General features: G+C 40.2%; 1 protein-coding gene and 1 pseudogene across 1 annotated transcript; both read right to left on the reverse strand.

The window, feature by feature from the left end:
• Positions 1 to 5,834: 5,834 nt before the first annotated feature.
• On the reverse strand, positions 5,835 to 18,430 carry ZNF239 (zinc finger protein 239). Its single transcript, XM_036264856.1, has 2 exons — positions 18,351 to 18,430; positions 5,835 to 7,375 (listed from the first exon to the last, which is right to left on the reverse strand). The coding sequence occupies exons 1-2, from the start codon at positions 18,428 to 18,430 to the stop codon at positions 5,980 to 5,982; spliced, it is 1,476 nt and encodes a 491-aa protein (XP_036120749.1). The 3' UTR covers positions 5,835 to 5,979.
• Positions 18,431 to 19,886: 1,456 nt separating this feature from the next.
• On the reverse strand, positions 19,887 to 20,897 carry LOC118632614 (annotated as a pseudogene).
• Between the last annotated feature and the right edge of the window lie 276 nt (positions 20,898 to 21,173).

Raw genomic sequence — 21,173 nt, forward strand, 5'->3', positions numbered from 1 at the left:
TTCCCGGGTCTCTGTATTCCTTCTCTTAGGAGCTGGGTCATCCCTGGACCAGGACCAGGCCTGGCCTGGTTGCCTCAAACCTAGTGTAGGCTGGGCATGATGCATTCTGGGACTCCCAGGCACCCCCCCCCCCCCACACCTTTTTTTTTTATTGCCTGTCTCTCTGGCTGGAACATCTGGGATAATGTTGACTAGAAGTGGTGAGTAGAAAACTGCCTTCTTCCCAATTTTAGGAGAAAGGTTCTCTTTATTTCACCATGAAGAAGGTTTCTTCCATAGATGACTTTCATTAGAGTGAAGATGATCCCTTTAATTCCTAATCAATTGAGAGTTTTTAATCATGAATACATTTTTTCAAATGCACTTTCTACCTTAAAAAGAGTATTATATAGTTTTTCATTTTCAGTCTGTTAATATGATGAAATGCATTGATTTTGAATGCCAAGGCAATCTTGCATTTCTTGGATTACCCTACTTGATCATGATGTGTTAACATTCTTTTATAGATTGCTGCTTAATTTAAAAAACATTTTTTTTTTTTATTCTCACCCGAGGACATTTTTTCATTTTTTTTGTTCAGATAGAGTGGGAGGGAGAGAGAGGAAGGGAAAGAGAGAGAAACATCGATGAGAAGGGGACACATCGAGTGTTCGTCACCCACACGACCCAACCAGGGCTGGGGACAAACTGCAACTGAGGTACATGCCCTTAGCGGGAACCGAACCCAGGTCTCTCTGGACCGCAGGCCGATGCTCTAACCGCTGAGCCAAACCGGCCAGGGCCTGTTTAATTTTTTTAAAAAAAATATTTTTTCCATTTGTGTTCACGAGAGATATTGATCTATGATTTTCCTTTCTTAAGATGTCTTTGGGTTTGGCATATGGGTAATATTGGCTCATAAAGTGTGTTGGAAAGTGTTTCTTCCTGGAAGAGTTTGTGTAGAGTTGTTATTATGCTTTCCTTTAATACTTTGTATAATTCCCTTGTGCCATCTGGGTCTGTACCTTGTGTGTGCGTGAAGGTCGTCAGCTACAAATTCAATTTATTTAATAAGGCTATTCAAGGTTTCTCTTCTTGAGTGAGATTTGGTCGTTTGTGCCTTTTCAAGGACTTTTTCAATTCCATCTAAGTTGTTGAATTTATTTGCATAAAGTTGTCAGTAGAATTCCATACTGCTTTAGCTACATCCTACAAATTTTTATATATTCATTCATTTAAAAGCATTTTCAAATTTCCTCATTACTTATTCTTAAACCTATGGCTCATTTAGGGGAGTTATTAATTTCCATATATTTGGGGACTTTTCAGATGTTAGCGATTTCTAATTTCTGTTTTGGTGATAGAACATGCCTTGCATGATGTCTATCTTCTAAATCTTTTAAAAAATACTTTTTTTGATTTTTTTTTTTAACATGGAAAAACAGAGAGGGAGAGAAACACCAATTTGTTGCCTCTTGCATACACCCTGACCAGGGATCAAACCTGCAACCCGGTATGTGCCCTGACTGGGAAATCGAACCAGCACTTGGGAGGACTCTCAATCAACTGAGCCACACCGGCCAGGGCTCCTCTTTTAAATCATCTGAAACTTGTTTTATAGCCCATAAAATGTCAACTTGAAAAGAATATGTATTGTGCTGTTGTTTGGGTGGAGTGTTCTAGAAACATCAATTAGTCAAGTTAATATATCTTTACTGACTTTCTATCCATTTGTGCTATGGATTACTTAGATATTGAAATATATAATTAAAAATGTGCCAATATCCATTTCAATTTTACCCATTTTTATTTTATGAATTTCAAACTTCTGTTATAAGTGTATTGGAGCTAGAAGATAGTTGCTTTGCTGTTGAATTCTCAGATACTCAGATATAGAAGTCTCTCCCTTGGGGCCAATTTCTACAGAGAATTAACTCCTCATCTCTTGCTGGAGGGTAAATCCCTGGTGGACAGTGCACTGGGGTTGGGGAAAAGATGGTATGTATGTATGTATGTATGAAATGAGAGGAATGTTCCATAGACAACTGGCATTTTCACTGCTTTCCCTCTATGTCTCTCCCATTCTCATTAGGCATTTCTGAACCTGCAGCCAAACTGGTTTCTTCTTATCCTTATCTTCATATGCGAGCAGTATAAATGGTGTCAGCTTCTGATCCAATAGCTACCCTCCTTCCGTCTTTCAAATTTTAGTTGAGATCTCGTTTGCTGATGGTCTTTCTCCTCTTCTCTTTATTGCTGTGGTTTCATAAATTAAAAACTTATTCCCTAGCATTTTAATTGCTGTCCAGGGGGATCGGACATTTAACAAAAGCACATTTCCTAGTCCTTTCTCTGCTAGCCATTTTGTTCAGTTGACCAAACCCTGACATTTCTGTTACCCCCAGTGATCGGCTGCTACATGCTTCCTATGTATTAGTTTTTCCAAGTTCTACCTCTTGTACCTACTTGTTGGTATCACCTGCTCTCAGGTACCAACTAAGTGACACTGTTACTCTGATGACTGCATGTTTCTTTGGATTTTCCCTTGCTTTCATTACCTAGGGTTCAGCCTTGCACTCCATGCTGTTATGAACCTTTTTCACCAATTAAAGTACAATGAGGAAAGCTATGGGAGCTGCAAAAGTGAACTTCTATGTTTCTTGCTGTCAGTGTGGGGCATGGGGAAAGAAGTAACAAGATTCTAATTTGGAACTGTGACTACAAGTAGTGATCATATATTCACCAGTATTTTGACCTGACGATATTAATCCATATAGAAAGCAACTACCACCATTGAATTGGTAAGAATTTTAAGAACTGTAAAAGCTGTCTCAAGTACTCAATAAATAATAATCTGTAACCTAGATCCTTTGCTAAATTAGTGAATTATTAATTTAATATAATGATTACCAAGACTGATACTGTTGTGTTTAACTAGTTACAAATAGCTGGGAAGGAGCAAAGGGAAGGCCAAATATTATGCCATTTGTGCAGCTTTGCCAGGAAGCTGCAGTTTAACACTCTCCAGGTCTGTTCCCCACAGATGCTGGGGGAAGGGACTGGACAAAGAAAGAATAGACACCTGCCCAGTAAAGTCTGGGTGACATAGGGAAGGTACTTGCCTGTCAGCCACACCTGGGAACAGATCATTGACCAGAGTAGGCAAAGCCACTGCAAGTGCAGGAAGATTTGATACTTAAGCCCCTAAACAAAGGCGTTTACTCTCTTGCTTCTTGCATTCCTGACTGAAGGACTCTCACACTCCTGCATCTGCCCACGTGCCCCATGGCCATGTGGACCCTACACACAATGGACTAATGGATTGCGACTAACTTAATGCTAAACCAGACCCAGCTCCACCATGGAAAAGAAACTTTGGACTCTTGCTTTGCTTCTAGCTCTGCTGAATCCCCAGCTGCACCTCTTCTAGCACCAGATTAAGGGAAATGGGACTTTGGAACCCAAGGGATGCAATCCCACACAAATACAGCTTCCTACCACATCTCATCCTCCTGTGGGGGCCTCCAGAAATGCTTACTCCAGTGGTACCCCAAGAACCCCTTTCACTGGCATTGGAGAAAGACCATCCACTCATTTCTCTGATAACAAGACTACCCAAAGGCCCTGTTCAAAATAAAAAAGTAATGGTAAAGCATCAAGCCTAGGACAAACCTTGAACTCTGAAAAGGAGTTTTCGGCAATTCTAATAAAAAATCAACCAGAAGCCCCCCCTCCCCCAATCCTTGGCATTTTGCGATCTGATGAAATGTGACAGATCTTGTTCTTTCTGCATTTTTATGCACAAGTTCCTCTTTTTCTAATATATTTGCTTACCCAAACCTCCTTCCCATAATCAGTGAAATGCTCCCCCCCCAATGGCTGATCACATTTCAATTGTATTAAGGAAGGTAATGTTGAAAAGAGAACAGTAAAAACCAAATAGTTAAAGACATTGATAATTCAAGGTATGTATAAAAGGAAATGTAGAAAAAAAGGCTATTTTATACCCACTTGAGACTTTGGGTATAAAAGCTCAGTCATTACCCTAATCATTACCTTGGGTTAGAGTCAAATATTCTGGACTATCTCTTGAAGTAGGGTAAATGTCTTAATCTGTCACCCTCCTTCATTCCTTATTCAAGATTTGCTGTTTCCCCTAAATTAATGTATACCTTTCCTGTTACTTATGTCCAGTTAACTGTGTTAGGTTACCTTTGGCTGGATATGTTACAATCTCACCTTCTCAGGCTAATAAAGCATCCACATTTTCCTATATATTTTTCACATATGAATACTAGTCATTAGAGAAAAATAGATATGGAACACTGGGCAGCATCTGGGGCACTGCTTGAGGAATCATTAACCATCATTTAGAAATTCAGAGCTGCAATGAAGAACTCATTTATAGTAACTCCCGATTTAGTTATGTATTTACAATCCCTTTTCTACTCTCAACTGTTGCAAGAGCTTCTTATATTAACTCCTGGAGGATGAATGTCTAACTTTTTCAGGTGTCCTACCTCCACACCCAACCCCACCCACATCCCAAGTGGATTATATGATACAGTGCATATTTTAGATCTTATCTTCTCAAACATGCTCTCCAAATATGGCTTAGAATTTTTATACAGCTATTTTTATATGAAGTCCTTTGGGCCAAATATAAAAATTATTTAAAAAATCCTCACCCAAGGATATTTTTCCATTTATTTTCAGATAGAGTGGGAGGAAGGAGGAAGGGAAAGAGAAACATGAATGTGAGAGAAACACATTGATTGGCTGCCTCCCACATGGCCCCAACCAGGGCTGGGGATCAAACCACAACTAAGGTATATGCCCTTGACTGGAATCCAATCTGTGACTCTTTGGTCTGTGGGCCGATGCTCTAACCACTGAGCAAAACTGGCCAGGGCTAAAAATAATTTTATTAATATGAAATGTCTGCAGTGAAGTCTAAAGAGGCTAGAGATGCTGCAAAAACAAATGACTTTTTTGGGGGTGGGGGTGGGGGGTTAAATCAGATATTAAAACAGATAAGCCTGAAGAGACAAATATCAGAAACTTTCTTTCCTGATTCCTTTGTTTTTGCTTAGTACAGAACATGGGTGGTCAAGAATATTAAGGAATCAAGAGATGGAAATGTTGAGAAAGGAACTGAATTAATTTAAATATGTTTCAATGTCGAGTAGCACAGCTGAAGCATGCTGGGCCGATAAATGTGTTTCACCTTCATTTGAAATATTTCAACATGGTGTATGTAACCTACTTGGCTTTAGTGTGGGGGAGTCATGAGAAGGCAAGATCTGGAAGAACCCCAATAAATGAGCTGCATTCATGAAAAGGAACTACAGTACTTATATAAGTGCCTAAGCTACTGCTTTGTGGAGGGGGGTTCAACATCTGTAAAATGGTGTATGGGATGTACTACACAAAGAGGTTTTCTCCACCTTCTTCTTGTGTGGCCACAGACTGTTGTGTGTTTTTGCAATATACACAACAAATATCCATGCCCATTATATCTCCATCATGCCCATTATATCTCCAACCACTCCTTGGCTTAAAACTAATATATTATAAAATTATAGTTTATTCAGGGCTACTCAGGCTGGCAAGAAATATGAAAAACACAAGGCACATGATTTGAAGAGAAATCAGTGCTCTGATTTCTCAGATTGTGAACAAAGGGAAACATGTTGTGCTGGGTAAATGTAATGTCCTTGCAGTTATAAATGCTGGGTAGGGCATATAATTCTAATAACACTGGCTGATCTATAGTATACAGCTGTTTTCACTCTAGCCATCTAAGGAATTGGAACAAGCAATTCATTTTATAGCATAATAAAGTTCTTGGCACTTAAATAATTTAAATGAGTGGATTCTTTTCAGTAAGGGAACATATCTTAATAACGCATTATCTTTCTCTTTCATAGAATATAAAAGTAAGAGTGATGTTAAAACTATTTAAGTCTTTAGAGCACGAGCATATAATTGAAGAGCTCATTAACAGGGATCTTTCCTGTGAACCCGCTGGTGGATGTGGAGGTTGGAGCTCTGGCTGAAGCCCTTCCCACACTTGCTGCACTCATAGGGCTTTTCTCCAGTATGTACTCTCTGGTGGATGAGGAGTTTTGAGCTCTGGCTAAATCCCTTCCCACACTTGCCGCAGTGATAGGGCTTCTCCCCAGTATGAACTCTGAGATGGATGCGGAGATCTGAGCTCTGGCTGAAGCCCTTCCCACACTCATAGCATTGGTAAGGCTTCTCCCCTGTGTGTATGCACCGGTGAATGTGAAGGTTCGAACTCTGACTGAAGCCCTTCCCGCACTCTCCGCATTTGTAGGGCCTCTCTCCCGTGTGGACTCGCTGGTGAATGTGCAGGTTAGAGCGCTGACTGAAGCTCATTCCACACTCCTCACACTCATAGGGCTTCTCGCCGGTGTGCACTCGCTGGTGGATATGCAGTTTGGAACTCTGACTAAAGCCCTTCCCACACTTGTCACATTTATACGGTCTCTCGCCTGTATGGACGGCGTGATGAATGAGCAGACTTGAACTCCTTGTGAAGCCCTTCCCACACTTGTCACATTTATAAGGTTTCTCATCAGTGTGGATTGCTTGATGGATGAGGAGACTTGAGCTCCTTGCAAAGCCCTTTCCACACTGCTCACATTTGTAGGGCTTTTCTTCTTTGTGGTCTCTCTGATGAAGTAGTAGTTCTGAGCTGTCACTGAAATCCTTACCACACCAACTGCATCGGTATTGTTTCTCTGCAATGCGTCTTTTCTCACGTGGATGACTATCTGGGCTGGTATTAGGTATTTTGCCAGAGTCAGAATGATTACAGGGATGCTCCTTGGTATGAGCTCTCTGATGACCGATCACCCGTGACTTCCAACCATAAGTGCTGCTACAGTCACAGTCAAAGGGATCCAAGGATTCTTTCAATTGGCTATTCTGGCAAATAGCTTCGCTACTGAACAATGGTGAGACCAGCTCTATTACATCAGACACAAGTCTAATATGAAGGGTCTCTGAACAACGGTCTGTGGGAGGACTTTTCCCTCCCAGTGCTTTTCTCTCGGTGCTTTCTTCAGTTACAAACAGACTTTTGCTTTCCTGAGGATCCTGGGGCTCATTCTTACAAAATGTCACTGAGGAGTCCTGTGTGGCCATTTGGCTAGGAACTTTCAAAGACAAATATTCTTTACTTTCCATGTTTTGTAAATCATGACTTTGAAGGGTCATGCCATTGCTCTTGTTTCTGGAAATGTGAGAAGAGGCTTCTCCCCACTTTTGACACAGAGAAAGATCTAGTTCAGGGTTCCTGTACACTTCTCCTTGAAGATTCACAGTATAACTCTGACTCCCAGTTACTGACTGGTCTTTTCTTCCCAAACTAGCCAGCAGAAAAGCTTTTCATGTAATAGAGCCCTAAGTCCTTTCTCTTGAAGATTCTCTACAGAATTTTCATTCAAGTCTCCTAGGAAACAAAGAAAAATCAGTGACAAAAACAAAGAATAGATTTCAAGATTTCAGAACTGTAATGACTAAGTCCTGAAGATTTAGTAACTAGGAAAAAATTCAATCTTATCTTTCTAGTCATGTTCTTTGTTTTTTGTTACATGCCCCTAGTGGGAACCGAACCTGGGACTCTGATCTCCAGGCCGACGCTCCAACTGCTGAGCCAAACCGGCCAGGGCTAGTCACGTTCTTTGGGTTGATGTCAGAGAGAAGGCTTTGTCCACAAGACAAAAATCTTCTCTCTGCTTTTAAGCATAGCCAATAAAAGTATTCCTCCCCTAACTGCAGAAGGCTATGAATCCCACATCCTTGCCACAAATTATATTTCATTTCACTTCATTTTAAGTAAATTTCCATTTAATTGGTAATCCACTTTAATAATGCTGAGGACACACAAAAGAAAACAAATCTTTGTTTTTTTTAAATCCTCACCCGAGGATATTTTTCCATTTATCTTTAGATAGAGTAGGAGAGAGGAAGGGAAAGGGATGGAGGTAAGGAGGGAGGGAGGAAGAGAGAGAAAAACATTGACCTGAGAGAGACACATCGATTGGTTGCCTCTCACACGACCCCGACCAGGGCGGGGGACTAAACTGCAACTGAGGTACGTGTCCTTGACCAGAATAGAACCTGAGACTCTTTGGTCTGTGGACTGATGCTTAATTCACTGAGCCAAACCAGCCAGGGCAGAAAACAAATCTTTTAAATTAACAGGCTAGGGCATACTGGGAAGAAAGACAACTATATCAACAATGATAACAGCACATTAGTGCTACAGTAGATGCAGGTACAGCTGGGCATGGGAGCACAGAGTAAGGGCATTTGACCCAAACCTGGGGGCAAATGTAAGGAAACCAAAACAAAAAAAATAAAACGTGGAGAGAAAATATGACATATTCAGGAGAACTATAAACTGCCTCTTGTGAAGAACATAAGGCAGGTAACAGTGGTAAAAAGTGCACCCAGGAGAAGGCAGGAGCCAGACCAAAGGGCTTGTTGTTACTACTAAGGGTTAGGGCTAAAACCCTCAGGGATTTAAAGCTGTTAAAGGATTTCAACAGAGAATGGATCGATTGACTTGGTCATCAGAAATGAGCAAGACGTCAGGTAGAAAGACAACTACTGTAGCAAAACTAGAAGAAAAGTGGTACGGGTGATGGAGAGAAGTGGACAGAGACAGTCTAAATCATGTGAGGACTAACTAGAAGGGAAAGTGGCACCAAGCATGACCCCCAAGTTCCTTGCTTGAGTGACTAGGTTTAGGGGTACTATGTAATAAGATAGGGAAAAGGCTGGAGTGGAGGAGAAAAACAGATGACAAGCTCTAAATTTAATGTTTAATTGGTGGTGCTGGTAGAATCTCCTGACTTCTTACTATTCAGTAAGCAGTGAGATCTATGGGTTTGGAACTTCTGAGGGAGAACTATGCTAAAAATTTTAGACTTACTAATATATATGTTGCTCAAAACAATGACAGTGAATATCCTAATATTACACTGAAATGACAAAAAAAGAAATCTACATGTCTTGAAAAAAAAAAGGAAAGGTTGTCATCACCGGAATAAAAATGTTGAGGAACTTCTAGATGATAAAGAGCAGATGTATTAGGAATGGTGGAGAAACTAGAAAACAAAATTACACAGTTCAAATCATGTACACGAGATCTCTCCCCCAAATCCCAGAGATTCAAATAATTCAAATTCTAACCTCAGAATCAATGATTATAAACTAAGAGGAGTTTATCCTGGAAATCCAGGTTAATCCGTGTTCAGCATTTCTGATGGTTAGACTAGTTGTTGCCATTACTAGCACCACACAAAGTCTCAAGAACAAAATAAATGGTCTGCTAAAGAAAGACTCCTAAAAGTATTAGTTGGGCTGAAAGGAGAAGCAGAAGTTGAGGTATGTAATGCTGAACCTGTTCAATAACAGAGTTGATTAAAGTACAAAAAGAAGCAATTGACTCCACAGGTGCCCACGATAAAGCCTCAAGGTAATCCCTGAAGTGGGATTTCTGACAAGGGAGATAACCCAGAGCTGGAGATCTAAGCATGGCATGCCCAGATAACTTATTTGTCTGAAAAGGAACCCTAGAAAAAGGAGTCTACACCGCCCACCCTCTGGAGTCTTATATCCATCCCAAGCCCCATGAGTAGAGGCATCCCTTGTAAGTAGAACCTAGATGCACCAAAGAGGGTTGGGTGTCAGCTGAGAATGCACACTCCAGAATTATACTGTGAACACAAGACTTCTGTAAAATAAAATGTGACAATAAGAAAATGTAAGCAGACAAAAAAAGCAGAAACTAATTTCCATAAAGAGTGGCATAAACTCAAGAAATAGTGAATGGAGGAAACAGAATTTAAAAGGTACATAAAGTAAAATAAAACAAAAAAGGTACATAATAAAATACCAGAGAAATCTGAGGATATCACATCTAGAAACACAACATAATTTATTTATTTATCTTTGGTTAATCCTCACCCAAGAATAGTTTTCCATTGACTTTTAAGACAAAATGGAAGGCCATGGCTGGTTTGGCTCAGCGGTTAGAGCGTCGGCCTGCAGACCAGAGAGTCCTGGGATTGGTTCCCACTAAGGGCACCTACCTTGGTTGCGGTTCTTCCCCCGCCCTGGTTGGGGTTGTGTGGGTGGCAACCAGTGGATGTGTCTCTCTCACATCAATGTTTCTCTCTCTCTTTTCCTCTGTCTCTCCCTCCCACTCTATCTGAAGATAAATGTAAAAATGTCCTAGGGTGAGGATAAAAAAAAAAAGAATGGAAGGGAGGAAGGGAGGGAGAGAGAGAAACATCAACTGGTTGCCTCCCATATGACCCCAAATAGGGTCGGGGATCAAACCTGCAACCCAGGTACGTGCCCTTGACAGGGAATCAAACTGTGACCCTTCAGTCCACAGGCTGATGATGCTCTAATCGCTGAGCCAAACCGACTGGGGCCAGAGAAACAACATAATTTAATAAAATATAAACACATTGCTATGAAAAATAATCAGAATTCTTTCAAATTAATAAAAGGATTGAGAAAACATGACAATCATAATAATTAGGAGCTACTGTACCCATTTGAAGCACTCAGGCACTAGCTGCACAATTGATGTGACAGGAACTACGAGGACACCATTCTCCACATGAGGAAACCAAGGTTGTGATGGGTAAGTAACTAAGAGCCAGGCAGTCTGAGTCTAAGGCCTGATGGGCTAAACAGCAAAATGAACACACAACTGAGGTGGAAGACTGAGGGGCTCTCCTAGAATGCAGAATAAAAGGACAGACAGATGGAAAGATAAAAGTAGACACACATCTTGTAGGAGTTCTATGAATATAGTAGAGGTAGAATAAAGGGAAAGAAACAATTATGAAACAATAGAAAAACAAACAAAGCATTTCTTAGAACTCAAGATTCAGGGCCCAGTGAATGGTAAAAATGGTAACAGGTACATGAAACCTCAGAACTTCAAGGAAAAAAGAAATCTTAGAAAATGCTAAAAGCATCCAGACAGAAAAACTAGGTTATGTGCAAGTAAATGAGAATGATAATGACATTGAATTATTAATCAGCAATACTGGACACCTGAAGATAATTGAAAATATATTCTAATTTTGGAGGAAGAGTGATTGTGAAATTAGTATTCCATTCTATGCCCAACAAACCAACCATTTCAGGGAAAGGAATATACACTTATGCAGACAAGAAAGGATTTAAGTAATTACTGAAATAATTATTCAGAAATGTACTATAGCAAAAAATGTTTTTTAAATTGCTTCATGAAACAAGAAATAGCAATAGAGAAAAAAAGAAATAGCAATGAGCAAAGAAGTCAATAAAACAAAATTAAATTGAATTAATTATTGATACATAAAAGAAATTATAATTAACCAATACCCTATAACATAGTATGGAATTATCCCCCACCCCCTCCAAAAGCAAGTACTAGCTTTAGGAAAGAAGAAAAAAAGAACTGTAGCCCTGGCCGGTTTGGCTCAGCGGTTAGAGCGTCGGCCTGCGGTCCTGAGAGACCCGGGTTCGGTTCCCGCTAAGGGCACGTACCTCGGTTGCAGTTTGTCCCCGGCCCTGGTCGGTTGTGCGGGTGGCAGCCACTCGATGTGTTCCTTTCACATTGATGTTTCTCTCTCTCTCTCTGTTTCTCTCTCTCCCTCCCACTCTACCTGAACAAAAAATGGAAAAATGTCCTCAGGTGAGGATAAAAAAAAGAACTGTAATCATAGTATAGTATACTACTTGACTCTGCAGGGCATAAGAATTACGAAGTCAAAGCAATATAAGCATTAATCACTGATGCAACTTACATAAATTCTTAAAAAGATGGGCAGGTTGGGAAAGTAATGAAAAAGAGCTAAATCTTCATTTATGTTGTAAGGAAGTCAATTGAAAATATCAAATATTGATAAACTGAACTAAAAATAGTAGTATATCCTAACATAATATATTCAAATTAAAACTATACTGAGGTACCAATTTCTTCCTGTTACATCGGCAAAACCTTAAAGCCTGAAGTACACACTGTTTCTAAATGTAAATTGGTATCAACCCCTCCCCCTCCAACAAGGACATTTTGACAATTACAGATCAAAATCACAAATGTATGCACTCAGCATTCTAGTTTAGTGGTTTCATAATTCAGATTTACAGGCACAGTTGTGAAATAATATTTGTACAAGATTTACTCATTGAAGATGGTCTGTGATAGCAATTGACCAGAACCTGGGTAGAGTGGAGTTGGTGACATGAAAGAAAGTTTTCATTGTGCATGTTTTTTCTTTTTTTTTAAACACTCACCCAAGGATATTACTTTCCACTGAGTTTTAGAGAGGGTAGAAGGGAGAAAGGAGGAGGGGGAGAGAGAGAGATAGAGAAAGGATGTGAGAGAGACACAGTGATTACTTGCCTTCCACACATGCCCCAACCAGGGCAGGGCATCAAACATGCAGTTCAGGTACGTGCCCTTGACCGGGAATCAAACCAGAGACCCTTTGGTTCTCAGGCTGATGCTCTAACCACTGTGCACTTTTATTTTTGCAGCATAACTTTAATTTAAAAATGTTTAGCCTGGTTGGTGTGGCTCAGTTGGTTGGAACATCGTCTGTGCACCAAAAAGTTGTTGGTTCGATTCCTGGTCAGGGCACATATGGAAGGCAACTGATCAATGTTTCTCTATTCGATGTTTCTCTCTCTCTAAGCATATTGTCGGGTGAGGATTAGTAAAACAAAAAACATTTAGTATACTTGGAAATTTTACTTTTCTTTGCTACTCATGCATAATTTATTTCCCACCTTTATTCAAAATCCTCACTGTACTTTTTTTTTTTTTTTAGCTTTATTTGGGTATAATTGACAAGTGACATTATGTACTTTTTTATGTTTTTTTATTTTAAAGAAAAGCAGTAGCTGCATAAGCATATTATTTGGAACTATAAGGCAAACGCAATAAGAAGCAGCTTTGAGGATTAAAACTGAGTGGCTGCACGAGGCCACTGTGGCAGGAGCAGGGAGGCTGGTTTTTAGTATAAGCCTTTCCTACAATTTGCGTAACGAGGTGAATGTATCACTTGTTTACAAAGTAAAAAGAAAAAGGAAAAAATAATAAAAGTAAAACAGTGGAGTTTGGAAAAGTTAAATCATGAAGTGGGTCAAAACGATTAAATGGTCAAAGAGACTACTTCAACATTCCTGATGAACAACACGTGGGAATGGTGCAGAAATGACAGGTCTGTGAAATCAGCGGGCAGGAACTAGATTAATGGTTGATTTTATAAGTAGCAACAAAACCCTGTGACATTCATTTTTAAAATATTAGAATGAGCATGTAATATTAGAAGAAAATGCTGACATAATGAGTAAAAAGGTCTTTTTACAGGGAGTTAATATGACTTAACAAAGATCTCTAAGATATTACACAAAACTAGTTGAAAAATACATGCTGTATAATCTCATAAAATTTTAACATGTATATTTGTAATATACACACATATTTATGGAGTACATAGAGAAAACAGGATAAACACTGGTGATTTCATTTCATGTTATACTTGTGTTCTTTGGATTTTTGAGACATGTTTATCTTGCATAAAAATATTGGACAGGTATGTTCAATTTTATATCAATTAAAAAGGAAAGCTTAGAGCAGAGCCTGAAACTGGAGACATCTCCTACTTCACTTTGTGCCTCTGGAAACCACTCTGTACAAAGCAGGCCCAGTGGTACTGGGTAAATCAGATCATACCACTCTGTCGATCCACAGGCTTTCCACTGAACTTAACATGAATCCACACTTTTCTTTTTTGTTAATCCTTACCTGAGGATATATTTTCCATTGATTTTTAGAGAGTGGAGAGGAGGGAGGGAGGGAGAGGGGAAGAACAGAGAGGAGGAGGGGGCAGGGAGAGAAACATCACATATAGATTGGTTGTCTCCCGTATGTGCCCTGACTGGGGCAGGGATTGAACCTGCAACTCAGGTACATGCCCTTGACCGGGAATGGAGCCCGTGACCCTTCAGTGCTCTGGCTGACACTCTTACCACTGAGCCACACCAGCCAGGGCGAATCCACACATTTTACCAATGCCTTCAATGCTACAAATGAGCCAGGCTCTCATCACCCCCCCCCCCCCCCTTCCCACTCCATTCTTTCTAGCCACACTGTTACCTCCAGGTCTTCAGGTCTTCCCTTGCACAGCTCTCTGCCTGGAGTGTTCTTCCCCTAACCAGTAACCTGTTTAATGCTTATTAATAATTTGGGTATCAGTTTAAATGTCACTTCACAGGCCTTCCCTGAAACTCATCACCCTCATCCCGTCCCCTTCTTTTCTCAGAGTGCACTGTCTTCTTAAGACTTTTCGATTTATAGTAATATATTGTGTTTACTTTATGTCTCTTTCACAAGACTGTAAGAAATATTTCTTCCCTGCTAAACACAGCAGTCAATTTTAAAATTTTGACTATGTACACATAGCATGGGAAGTATTAGATACATTGCTTTCCCTGCAGAAACCGGCTGGAAACAAGAAAAATAAATCAGATCTGTAGATCTGATAGTTAAAAAGAAAGCATTCAAAATAATGTGTAATCAGGTTTGAGACTGTGAGATATAAATGGAAAGTTCTCCAGACCGCAGGCCGATGCTCTAACCGCTGAGCCAAACCGGCCAGGGCAAATGGAAAGTTCTGAGAAGAGGGTTGAGTGGAAGGGTTGATCAAAGATTTCTGGCAGGTAGTGGACTTTGAATAAAATTTTAAAAGGCAAAATTAATCAGGAACCAGAGCATGTTATAGTAAAAGGTTCCAGAGCAAGAAAGCATGGAAAACCTCAGGAAGACAGGCTTAGTTAGGAGGGTAAACTTGGGACATCAGAGAACAATGCTCCACAGGCATGAGCAAGGCACAAAGAACCTCCAAAGCTAAGTGGGGAGTTTAGAGATTCTATACTAGCAATTAAAGGTAATTCCAGTTTTTTATCCAAAGCATGACATGATAAATGACATGCTTAGGGGGAGAAGTCTCTTCATGACATCTAACTTGAACTTGAAGAATGATGTCAACAATCTGGCCAGCTGTTACCATAATGTAAGCATTAAGTGAACCCATTTTAGGATTACATCTGTGGGACTTAGGTTAATAAATTTAAAAGAATTTAAAGGCAAAAAGAATTGGTAAGATACTGAGGGATACTTTTCTTCTGTCATTTTTGTAGAATGTCTGTTTTTACTACAAAATGATAATATTACATGGTTCAACCTAGTAGATAGACATATATCTTGCCATCTAATTACAAAGATTAAGAAAATGGATTAAAGACGTAAACGTTAGACTCGAAACCATGAAAATCCTAAAAGAAAACATAGGCAGTAAAATATTGGACATTTCTCATAATAGTATTTTTCCTGATATATCTCCTGGGGGGGAAAAAACAAACAAAAATGAACAAATGGGACTACATCAAACTACAAAGTTTTTGCACAGCAAAGAAAACCATCAACAAAATGAAAAGGCAACTCACTGAATGGGAGAACATATTTGCCAATGATACATCTGATAAGGGGTTACTATCCAAAATTTATAAAGAACTTATAAAAATACCCCCAAACCAAACAATCCAATTAAAAAAATGGGCAAAGGACCTGAAAAGACACTTCTTCAAAGAGGACATACAGATGGCCAATAGACATATAAAAAGATGCTCAACATCACTAATCATAAAAGAGATGCAAATTAAAACTCCAGTAAGGTATCACCTTACAACTGTCAGATTGGCTGTCATCAATATATCAACAAACAAGTGTTGGCAGGATGTGGATGGAGAAAAGGGAACCCTTGTGCACTGTTGGTGAGAATGCAAACTGGTGCAGCCACTGTGGAAAGCAGTATGGAGTTACCTCAAAAAATTAAAAATGGAACTGCTTTATGATCCAGCGATTCCACTTCTGGGATTATATCTGAAGAAACCCGAAACACTAATTAGAAAGAATTATGTACCCTTATGTTCACTGCAGTGTTATTTACAATAGCCAAGATTGGAAGCAGCCCAAGTGCTCATCAGTAGATGAGTGGATAAAAAGGCTATGGTACCATTTACACATGGAATACTACTCGGCTATGAAAATGAAGGAAATCTTACCCTTTGTCACAGTATAGACGGTCCTGGACAGTATTATGTTAAGTAAAATAAACCAGCCAGAGAAAGACAAATACCGTATTATTTCACTTATATGTGGAATCTAATAAACTAACAAACAAAATAGAAACAGACTCATAGATACAGAGACTAGACTAACAGCTGTCAGAGGGTAGGGGGTTGGAGGGCAGGGTGAAAAAGGTGAAGGGAGTAAGCAAAAAACCCTGTAAAAACTCAGAGACAGACAATAGTATGGTGACTGCCGAAGGGAAAAGGGGGTTGGGGGAGGTGGAAGAAGGTATAGGGGAAATAAATTGTGATGGAAGGAGACTTGACTTGGGGTAGAGAACACACAATACATATAAGGATGACACAGAATTGTACACCTGAACCTATATAATTTTATTAGCCAATGTTTCTCCAATAAATTCAATAAAAAGTTTTTATCAGTAATTTTTTAATGGCCACATCTTTTTCTCTTGTATGAATCACTATAATTTGTAGAACCAAGACCCTCTGATATATTTGGTAATTTTTTCACTATATTAAATAATTCTATAATGACTGTTCACAATTTTCAGTTGGAGTTACTGATTAAGTCCTTAGGGTAGATACCTAAAAATGAATTATTTCATCAAAAATGTTTAAGGCTCATGCCCTGGCCAGTTTGGCTCAGTGATTAGAGCATTGGCCCGTGGACCAAAGAGTTGTGGGTTCAATTCCGGTCAAGGGCACATACTTCAGTTGTGGTTTGGCCCCGGCCCTGGCTGGGGTCGTGCAGAAGGCAACCAGTCGATGTGTCCCTCTCACTTTGATGTTCTCTCTCTCCCTCCTTCCCACTCTATCTGAAGATAAACACAAAAGATTCCTGGGTGAGGATTAAAAAGAAAAATGTTTAAGGCTCTTTGCTTCAAGCAGTCAAAAGGTTTTTGAGAAAAACCGTATGAATTATACTCCTATCTTTAGGATATGGGATTTTTGTCTCACCACAATATTGTCTTATATTCAGAAAGAGAGACGGATGAGTCTCTGAATGTGTAAGAAAAGAAGCAAAGGAAACTAGATATTGCAGGGCAGGGGGATTTTTTTTTTTTTTTTTTTGATACATGCCCCTAGTGGGAACTGAACCCGGGACTCTCTGGTCCACAGGCTGATGCTGCAACTGCTGAGCCAAACTGGCCAGGGCAGCAGGGGGATTTTTAATGAAAATAAAGTCCAAGCAAAGATGGTACAAGACCAATGTGGAGAAAATGTGGGAAAAGATCGAGTACAGATAAAGTCAGTGTGAATGAGAAAGATGACAACTTTCTGAAAAGGTAGAAGGGAGAGTAAGTGAATAGATACAGGCAGATCAGTTTGTGGAAAGTATCCCTGAAGCCTCAGCTTTCTCCACAGACCAGAAATCTTCAAAGAGAACCTCTGACACATTTTATTTATTTATTTTTAATCCTCACCAGGGTATATTTTTTCCATCTCTGTTCAGATAGAGTGGGAAGGAGAGACAGGGAGAGAGGAAGAGAGAGAGAGAAACATCCATGTGAGAGAGACACATCGACTGGTTGCTTCCTGCACGACCCCAACCAGGGCTGGGGACGAACCACAACCGAGGTACACGCCCTTCATGGGAATTGAACCCGTGACTCATTGGTCTGCGGGCCAACGCTCTAACCTCTGAGCCAAACTGGCCAGGGCTATTTATTTATTAAAAAAAATTTTTTTTCTTTATTGATTTTTAGAGAGAGAGATATAGAAACATCGATGAGAGAGAACATTAAGCCACACCAGGGACACCTATGTATTTCATGGATTAGCCTGGATTTGTAACCTGCCACGTTGCCTCCCTGATTCCTTTGGAATTCGTTCTTCATTATATAATTATCTTCAACTTGCTGCAACTGAACAGTCATATCTGGGAAACACAGAGGGATTGGGTAACTGTGCAAAAAGTAAATCAGCTCCAAATTCTGGCTTATTAGGGATGGATCAGGTATGGTTTCTCTGATAACTCAGTAAAGCTACCATTCTCCAATTCTTACCAAGTCACGTTCTTTAGCTGCTTAGAATAAACAGAAACATCCTTTTGTGCCAAAAGGAAATTAGGAAACTCTGGTTCCCGAACCACAACTCCTGGGGCTCCATCACTATTTAAAATGGAAGAAACGAAGAATTCAGTGGGCAGGTGTCCAGGCTCATGTTCTTACCCACTGAGACTGAGTGGCTGTAGTTCTGCAGCATCACAGCTTTGTGCAGCTTCTCTGAGCAGGGTCCAGGGGACCCCCATTTCTCCCCAGTGAAGTCCACAGAGAAATCTTTGAATGTTCCTGGTTCCTAAAACACTAAGTGCCTTCCTCCTTAACTGACAACCATCTGCACAAATGCCCTGGAAAGGTGAGGTTGGTAGCACTTGAAAAACTGAGATGGTTATGGAAGAAGTGTGCAGTTCAGGGATATGAGGGATCCAAATCAAGTTTTATCAGAAATTCTTTCCTGTCTCATCTACTTTGCTACCTCCTTCAAAATCCTTCCCTTCCTGCCTACAACTCACTCAAGCTCAAGCTATCCAGCTACTTAATCTTGCCATGTCCTTGTCACCTCATGGTCATTGCTGAGTTGTCTTTTCTACCCCATTCCTACTATTATCCTGAGAACTTCAACATATATGAGAACAATTTACCCAATCCTAATCTGACATTTTAAAATTTCTATAGTCCCAATGATCTCTCTCATTTCACACTCAATAACCATAATCAGGGCAATTTCAGTATTTGATCACTCTGCTTTTGAAATATTAGTATCTTGATAGCCACACCTTAAAAACATCTTCCAATTCTTTCTGCTCTTCCTTTTCCATCACACCTGCTTTATCAAGATCACCATCCTTTAACCCTTCTTTTTTTTCCTTTCACAGTATACTTCAGATCTCAAAGTTTTCCATTGTCACATCAATCCTAAGTCCTTTCTTCTTCTTCTCAACCAAGTAGTTGAACTTAACTGGAAAAAATAAAATAGCACATATACACATAACCATAACATACTCTCTTTAGGTATTTGCGAATACTTATCTCATTTCTTCTTAACTCCAGGGTCCAACGTTCTACCTAACATCCACACTTGGATATGTAAAAGGCCCTTAAACTTTTTATTTTTTGTCTTTTTTTTTTATTCCTTCAAGACTGTAGTAGAATAAAAGGATCACTGGCTCTGAATCTCTCTGAAATAACAAGTGATGAAATAAAAACAACAAAAAACCACCCTCAAACAAGGTCAGGTAACCCACTCCCTGACCTTCCCCCAAGGTAAAACATAAAAACATAAACTTGTATTAGATGACAACTGATTTCTTAAAAAGTCCAAGTAGAGAAAGAAGCAATCATTTTTAACTAATACCCTTCTATGTTTTTTTGATTACTGCTCAACTTGCTACTGTTTAGCAAAAAGCAACATTTCCATAGTGTTCATCTCAAATCTTATTGCTTTACAACTGTGGTATACCAGCCTTTAAAAATAAAAAGATGAAGCAGTCGATCTAGTGATTAATTTGACATGGCTTTCTTTGAAAAAGGGAGGGAAGAGAGAGTGGTGGCAAAGAAAAGACCAATAGACAAAAAGGTAAATTAAACATACAAAGGTTTTCTTAATAAAAATAAAATAAAATAAAGCGAGAGAGAAAATGTTATTTTCAACAAAAGGGAAAAAAGCATTGAAAGTCTATGAGTTAAAGCCATAGCCAAAACTATGTTCTATCTTATGTCTTTTTTTTGTCCCCCATTTTGTTTTCTATTTTTTTCTTTTAAATAAAATCTCTTCCAAACCATTACTTTTAATCCTCCCCAGATTGGGCTTCATCTTCAGACCCTCTGGCTCCTCATCTTCTTCTCTGGGAGAAGGAATCTTTTCTCCCTTTGATACTTTTGAAGCTGTGGGGCGACCCACTTTCCCTTTGCCTTTCACAGGACTTGGCGTCACTGTCGCCTGTAGCCTGGGTTTGGGCATTTTCTTTTCTTCTCTCTCAGGTTTGGTCAGGTTTGGACTTCTTAACCACCTTTTTTTTTTTTTTCATCCTCACCGGAGGACATTTTTTGATATTTTGTTCAGCTAGAGTGGGAGGGGGGGGGGGGAGAGAGAGAGAGAGAGAGAGAGAGAGAGAGAGAGAGAGAGAGAGAGAGACATCGACGTGAAAGGGACACATCGAGTAGTTGCCACCCGCACAACCCAACCAGGGCTGGGGACACACTGCAACCGCGGTACGTGCCCTTAGCGGGAACCCAACCAGGGTCTCTCTGGACCGCAGGCCGACGCTCTAACCGCTGAGCCAAACCGGTCAGGGCTTAACCATCTTTTTCGAACGGCTATGGTCACTATCATCATCGTCTTCCATTAGAAAATCTTCATCGCTGCCGGAATTCTCCTGGAATGGCGCGAACACATCTCCCACGAGCATTTCTCTGCTTAGAAGCTGCTTTAGAGGCTGCCTGCCGTTGCTGGCGCATTTTTTATCTTCTTTATCATCTTCACTGTCCTCTGCTGAGTGAGAATCATGCTTCTTGGTCTTCACATCTTTTTCTTCTGAGTGCTCACTATCTTCCTGTGAATTCTTTCCAGATCGCGTCTTTCTTTCAGCTTCTCGTGGAGATGATTGTATTTTCTTGGCTGGAGGGCCCGAATCTCTTTCGTAACCTTCATCAGCATCATCAGATTCCTGAAACTGAATAATCAACGACCTTCCTATTTCTGACAGGCCGAGGCATGTTCGCTGTGGCATCAGGACCTAGTAGAGAAGCCGAAGACCAGGGCGCCCCCCCCCCCCACAACTTCGGCCAAGGGGGCCGATACCACAGAACCTCGAGCTGCTGGCTTCTCAGACAAGGCCCTCTGGGGTTCAGAGACCTGTAAGCCGATGACCCCCCCCACCCCCCGCTCCCCGTCTCTTCACAATGGGTAAGGCCCTTAAACCTTAACAGGCCTCAACAGAGCTCTTCCTCCCAGTAATTTTCATCAACACAGCTCCCTGGCCGGAGGCCTCG

Source organism: Molossus molossus, unplaced genomic scaffold (assembly GCF_014108415.1).
Source record: "Molossus molossus isolate mMolMol1 unplaced genomic scaffold, mMolMol1.p scaffold_m16_p_17, whole genome shotgun sequence".
Lineage (NCBI taxonomy): Eukaryota > Metazoa > Chordata > Mammalia > Chiroptera > Molossidae > Molossus > Molossus molossus.